The sequence below is a fragment of the Dama dama genome, chromosome 33 (assembly GCF_033118175.1).
Source record: "Dama dama isolate Ldn47 chromosome 33, ASM3311817v1, whole genome shotgun sequence".
In the NCBI taxonomy this organism is placed as follows: Eukaryota; Metazoa; Chordata; class Mammalia; order Artiodactyla; family Cervidae; genus Dama; species Dama dama.
In genome coordinates, this window is record NC_083713.1 from 62,670,703 (window position 1) to 62,678,135 (window position 7,433).

The window sequence follows — 7,433 nt, forward strand, 5'->3', positions numbered from 1 at the left end:
ATGACAAACCTTTACTTAAATGAGATGCTTGCTGGAGATGTATCTATTTCAAACTCATTCCTTAAATCATGAAAGTAATTTCATTCTAGAAAACTGAGAAGACATATAAGGATGCAAAAAGAACTAAAATCATAATATAAATCACTCTTACTGCTGTTGGTTTTTCTTTATGTTAACACATACTATATATGATGTGTTTATAAAGTTGAGATGATACTGTACCTACAGCTCTGTATCCTGCTTTTTCCCCAAACACATAATAGTCAATAAACATGTTAAATCAAATTGTTGAATTAGTATTGCCCCATTTTTCCTTAGCAAAAGTTAATTCTGCAGAAGGCATGTAGTTGGTTTCTAATTCTGAGGTAAAATAAATAAAACTTAACAGGTTTATACCTAAATTTTGCCTGTATTTATGATCATGCCTTAGAAAAACTTTTTAGATAAAAAGCATGAAATTTTTAAGGTTTCTGATAATGTTTTTTCAGAGAGATTATCCTAGTTTTCACTCCTACCAACAACATAACCTGGTCTGTTTCCTTGCCAACACTATTACCATTGTTACTTCACAGGTGAAACACAAAATTTGCTCTGAGAAAATTTCCTCCTCCCATTACAAAATAAAGTCAGAGCCCTTCTACAACATTAAGTATCTCCCAATCTAAACACAAAAGGTTAGAAAGGAACAGTCAAAATTACTCCCTTTTCCAGACAGTCTTAGTGTCTTCACCAACATAAACATATCACATCATGTAAATCAGATTAAGAATCCAAAATTCTTAAGAATAACCAAATAAGCAAGAGGCAAATCTTAATTCCCTACTTCATGCCCAACAGTACAGGTGCTTTATTTCTTTGAAGAGTGACTATCATTACTGAGAGCAAAACTCTAGTATAAAAGTGAGAACCAGCTGTAGACCAGCAGTTGTTTTACATCTAATGAGAACAAAGGCCACTACATTACGCAAACAAAATGATGCCTCCCTGACTTAGGAGAGATACTAACATAGCATCAGTGGGTGTCAGAAAATTTCTTCCTGCAGTGATATTTATGATAAAGTGGTCCCTCCTTTCCTGGGATAGCTCCAGGCAGTACAGGTGGGTGGGGGGATTCAGAGACACATGACCTCCACAGAGCCCTGTGCAACAAAAAGATGCTAGAATAACAAAACTTAGAGCAAAGATAAGATCATTCTGATTTTTGGAAAAGTTTTTTTATTCAGTGTTTAAGTAAGATTAAAAACTACAAGATTTTGCTTGCAGCTGATGAGCAAGAAAAGTTAAACCCAAATTATCACCTGGCTGGCTAGTTAAAATGTTCTGACTCAGAGTCAGATTACTCAGTGATGTTAACAGTTACCTTGTGTTGGCTTAGGGATTTGGAGCAAAACAGCCCTAAACAAATGGATCATCTGAGAGCACAGGGCTAAAATGGGCGTATGAAATACTGAATAAGAAAGCTGATAAAGGGAGGCTGTCACAGACTTTTTTTTTAGGCTTCTAGCAGTTGGTTACCATATACAAGGACCTAGCAGCCAGTTGTCTGATCTCTTAACTTGTCTGAGTTAAACAACTTTAACCCACTAAGCAGGAATAGAGAGACACTTTGTAGATGAGTTGGAACACATAAAGCAGTCCCACTTCTCCAGCAGAATTTTAGCTGAATTAAATCATAAGAGAAACAATGATTTTTGCACATATTGTACTTGTCACACTACATCTGTTGAGTAGAATTCCCATTCCAAGTGTTGTTTTCATCTTCACCATCATCTTGAGTCCTCAATCTATATATCTTGCCTTCCTTTTTAAAGTCTTCCCCCCGTTTCTCCAGCACTCTTTTTCTGACTGGTTCCCTGATAAAACAAAAGGGGGAGAAAAAGGAAAATGATATAAAATGAAAACAGCAGTAATAGAGTCTTTTCCTTTAAACTGCCATTAGTACAAAGACAACTATAGTTTAAGGAAAGTCCACAGGAGATCCTTGTATCTACGAACGCTGACTTATATTTGGTGGTTTTTAACTCCATCTGTTCTCTAAGCCAAACCAGTCAAATGTTTCCCATGTCCATGTATTTTTTGATGACTTAAGTTTTAGAACAGTGGGACTATCTGCCAACTAATTTGCTCCTTTATTATTTATGCAAGTTGATATATCTGCTAAAATATTTATAATTTACACAGCACCCAAGTGGTTATCCCAAACTCCATTCATAGCTTAATATATGGAAATGGTCAGTTAGCAATTTTAACTCTTTCAAAATCTTTAAGAGTGATGTATTTCTACGTGGACAATTAACAACAAACCAACCTTCTTCATCTGAAAATGAGAAGGAAATAGGTGAAATTTAAATTAATACATTCTCCAATACTAGAGAGAAAAAAAAAAGCAATAATGGAACACAAAGCTTCACCCACTCAGATAAACATCTGTCCCATTCTTTGCCCCAATGCAAGATCTTTTCCCTTTTTTGAATTAAGTTTTTAAGACCCATTCAGCAAGCTCTTTCAGGATGAAAAGCTTCCACTCATTGCTCAGTAGGAGTTCTAAAATTCAGACCTAACAAGACCTAGTTTGAATGCTGCTCTATAAGGAGAGAAGAATTTCTCTGTGTCCTCCTCACTTGAGTAATGTACTAAGGATATAACTGGTCTTCTTGCATAATAATAGTTAAGAAGGACATCAAGATAAAGACTACATCAGCCCAGTAACAATATTCACTCAAATCTTCATTTAGACTGTCAACAGGACACAAGATCAGGGATCTCCTTACAGCAGACAGGGGCTTCCCAGGTGGTGCTAGGGGTAAAGAACCCACCTGCCAATGCAAGAGACATAAGAGATATGAGTTCAATCCCTAGGTTGGGAAGATCCCCTGGAGGAGGAAATGGCAACCCACTCCAACACTCCTGCCTGGAGAATCCCCTGGAGAGAGGAGCCTGGCGGGCTATGGTCCACGGGGTCGCAAAGAGTCAGACATGACTGAAGCAACTTAGCACTCACAACAGACAGAGGCAAGGGTTTTCATTAAATATCAAAGATTGGTGTGAGGATTTGCTACTAATGGCCCAATAAAGTATTGAACAGCAGTAGGTATATAGTGTAATAAATTATGCTATTAATTATTAGAAAGGGGAATAATCTTAAATTTTAAGGAAATACTTCCTGTTAACCTCTTTTAAATATTTAGAAATTTAACAGAGGTGTGAGCTAAGATCATTAGTGCTGTCTACTAGTATTACCATTCTAACCATGGCCATGTGCAATGGTTAAGTAAGTAACCATTAAGTAAGGCCTATCGGTTAAGGAACTAGTCCGAAGTAACTCTCTGAAGAAGACACCATTTTCAAGTGAATACACAGTTTCCTCACTTTGGTCTTCTCTAAATGACTTAGAGAAGGCAGTTAAATTATCTAGAGCACAATGATCCCTCAAAGTAATCATGTGCGATGACTCTAAGAAATTAATGGAATGAACATCTTGTCAGACAAGATATGGCTAACAAGAAAGATACTGCTATTTAGACCTGAAAGAAGTATGTCTTTTGTTATGGAATAAGATAATCCCATAAATGAAATAATAAAATCAGTAGCAGTGAAGCTGCTTTGCATGGAATAGGTTTTAGAAAGATGGCTGAGAAAACTTAGGTAAGGAGTTTCCCAGGTGATACAATAAAGCTTCAGAACATGCTGGGTTTTCCCCTTTACACAGAAAAAAGGCGAAGTACCTATAAAAATTTTTTTTTCATTTTGAATAAGGCATTGGGAATTACTAATATATTTTGCAAATGGGGAAAACACAAATACCTTTTTTCTGAGTTGCTAGACGAAGCAAGGTTTGAGGTTTCCAGTGATGCTGCTCTCACTGAGGTCTGTGCAGGAGGAGGATTACTAAATAAGAAGTTGCTTATCAGTCTCCAGATGGCAAGGAATGGGTAAAGCACTGTCCCCAACAATGTCCAAAAGTCTCCACTGGAAGAATGTACCATGGATGTAGTTGGTCTTCCTGCCTAAAAATGAAGAAACCAAAATAAAGACTACATCAGCCCAACCACATCACACTCAAGGTTCTAGATAAATTTTTTATCTGGGAAAGCCCTATGGATTTTAGTTTACTGCAATAAAGTAAAATTGCCATCTTTTGCTATTTTTCAAGTGTATATAAACTTCAAGGAACTTCTGGAACTTTTAAGGAGTAATCACAACATAGAAACCAGAAATGAAATGAACCAATTACATTTAAGACAACTAAACTTTTGTAATGAAGTTAACAATTTTGATTTTAAAAGTCTTCATGATTTTAAAAAAGAGAAAGATTTCAAATATCAATGACTCCAAAAAATTCTGAGTACTGGAGGACTGTTTTAGGTTTGAGGCCCTGCTTTCAGTCGGGGTAAACTATAGTCATCCACCCTTAGCTCAGGGGATACTTGCCAGGACCCCCAGTGGATGCCTGAAACCATGGATCATACCAAACTCCACAAATACTATTTTTTTTCCTATACATACATACCTCTGATAAAATTTAATTTATAAATTAGGCACAAGGGAATATCAAAATTGCCAGCATCATCAGTATTGCGCTTTGGGGCCATTATTGTGTAAAATCAGGGTTACCTGAACACAAGCACTGCAGTATTTCAACAGTCTTATCGGATAACCAAGAGGGCTGCAAGGTGACTAATGATCAGGCAGCGTGTAGAGTGTGGATGCGCTGGACAAAGGAATGATTCATGTCCCAAATGGGACGACACATGATTTCCTCACACTATCACAATAGCCCGTAATTTAAAACTTATGAATTATTTAGAATTATTAAAATTATCAGGAAAAAAAATTATTAGAATTTTCCATGTAATACTTTCAAAGTGCAGTTGCCCATAAGTAACTGAAGGCAGGGAAAGAGAAGCCACAGATTTGGGGGCACTACCAAACACTAACCAAGCTATGGACGACCCAGGCTCTCATCCCAGCTCTGGCACTTAAGGTGGCACATTTAAATTTTCTGAGCCTCTTTTTTTTTAATATCAGAGATTAAAATGTTGTTAGGATTACTATGTTTAAAACTTAATGTGATTTTTATGTTAAAACTTTTTTTTTTAATTGATAAACAGCAATCATACATAAATAAATACATGACACCAAGTCAGTAGATTATAGACAGATATTCTACATTGTTTTTCCTATTCTACTGGCCATTTTCTGGACATGAGAAAAGCTGAGGGAAGAAGCTGAAAATGTGTTTATAGTGTGCTGAGTGTTTTACTAGCATTACAAATATAAAGCCTGGGATAATGGAACAATAAAGTAATCTAACATTTTTGGATAACTTGGATTCTAATTATCCACAGTATATTTTTTCACTTTCCCTTCCTCTAATTATAAGAAAAAATCAAGAGCAGAACAGACAGACCTATAAGAATAGAAAAAATATACATGCATATACATACTGGCAACAGTACCACTGAAGCACTTGGAGCAAGTTCCAAATCCAATAATTTCTTTTTATAATCTTCTTTGGTAAATTCCCTCCTGGGAAACATTGTTGCTAATGAAAAGTTACCGTAAGTGTTGCCAACAGTCTGTAATATAAAAATAAGTTTTAAAACCTTACAGTGGAGCCTTTTTAAAGTAAGATATTACAAACTTATACACATTCAAAATGACTGACCTAAAAGTTCACTTAAATATAAAATCAAAACATTCATAAAAACTCTGTGCTTTAAAAAATAGCTGAAGGCTATCAAATACAAATAGTACTTAAAAGCTTTTGTAACTCAAACATGACCACAAAATATCAAGAATATGTTTTCTAGTAGCAAGACTAAATAAGATGAATAAAAATGAACAATTATATATCTTAACTATGACTACAGTTTGCAATTAAGAATTTTCACTGTTGTTTGTCAAACTTAAGTTAGTATCTCACAAATACCCATTTAGGTTACAGGTATTTCATATTAAAAACATGAAAAAATTCTAATATGAAAAACTAAAATTTAAAATTCTGGAAGAGACCAGAATTTCCCTCATATTTTATATATATATATATATATGGCATGAGTTTTTGCCTCCTCCTTGACTCAAAGAGTAAATGGTCCATAATCAACCCATTTTATACACATAATCCAGTCCTAGGAATTTACAGTGGGCAAGCAACACAATCACCTTCACACTGTTAAGTCACCTATACTTGTAAAATCTTTTAAAGGAAGAATGTTACTTTTGTTTTTTTAAATATTTTACTTTAGGTCATATATATATATATATACACACCCCTCACTGTTCTCACTCAACATCAGGTCATTAAATTAAATCACTGTACTGAGGTGAAGTTCTAACAGGACTGATGCAATCAGAGATCTCTCTTTACTCATGTGATCTCCTCACTTACCTGTGGCAGAAGCAAAAGACTCAGGCCAGTGCAGGCCATTTGAGGAGGCCCCAAATGGGGCCCCAAGGCAAAAGAGGAATGAAAAAGGCTATTTGAAGTGGATCCTACTATAAAGCTTGGGGAAAACAGTTAATAAAATAAGTTTATTGTCCAGCCAAGCTCACCAGTGGAAGAAGCTTTTTAGGTATCCTTTTCTTGGGACCTATTAAGTGAAATAGCCGACTAAATGCAGAAGAGATCTAGCAGAAAAACCTGAAACCTAATTTCAGTCTTGAAGTGATACATGAAATACTGGTACATATAATAAGCCTAGGTCCTAAGGGACATCTGATGCCTCATTTTGAATACATAATCTATCAGAATAAAAAGTAATTGGAAAGTACTCATATCTTATTTCCTAAGATGTTTATTTCACACCCATTCAGATTTTGAACAAGGCCAAGTTCTGGAAGTAAATTCTTGAGGAAGATACTTGTTGCCAAATACAGATTGATTATTGATCTTCAGGTTTGACCAATCAGCAGATGGTGGGAAAACTGCCAGCCCCACAGCATTCTAAGCAACTTGCAGAAAATTTGCAGAGGACCAAGAAAAACTGCATCTTTTATTGAGGACAACTCCTTTAGATGAGACTTCTGGAAAATCACTTGCTTTTCATTCCTCCAGCTCAATGCACTGAACAGTGAGAAAAGCTTCCAGAGTCTATTATACGGTGTCAGCAAATCCCTCTTTTCACAGAACAAGCAGATATGCTGTTCCCATATGGCACTCATACATGACGGAAACTCCACAACATCCCAGAGGCATCTTGTGCCTCCCTCCTGGGGATAAGTCATGCCTTACTCATACTCTTCCAATTCTGCCTGGAAATTTTTCCCTCTTACACTTAATAACCCATTCATCGACCTTCATTACAACTCAACACATAAATCTACCTGTGCAGCAAACTGCCTTGCTTCCTCTAGAGGAGCATCAGAAGGGAACTGATTTGTAAAGGAAGAACCATCTGGAAGACGGAACTGAATTCTCGCAACAGTGCTGT

General features: G+C 36.0%; 1 protein-coding gene across 1 annotated transcript in view; it reads right to left on the reverse strand.

Annotated features, from left to right (window-relative positions):
* Positions 1–1,192: 1,192 nt before the first annotated feature.
* Positions 1,193–7,433, reverse strand: part of UBXN4 (UBX domain protein 4) — a 28,057-nt gene continuing 21,816 nt past the window's right edge. The window contains exons 10-13 of the mRNA XM_061135112.1: positions 7,327–7,429; positions 5,448–5,579; positions 3,805–4,007; positions 1,193–1,853 (exon numbers count right to left, since the gene is read on the reverse strand). Of these exons, the coding sequence (XP_060991095.1) occupies positions 1,715–1,853; positions 3,805–4,007; positions 5,448–5,579; positions 7,327–7,429 (577 nt within the window). The 3' untranslated portion in view covers positions 1,193–1,714. The remainder of the gene's footprint in view (positions 1,854–3,804; positions 4,008–5,447; positions 5,580–7,326; positions 7,430–7,433) is intronic.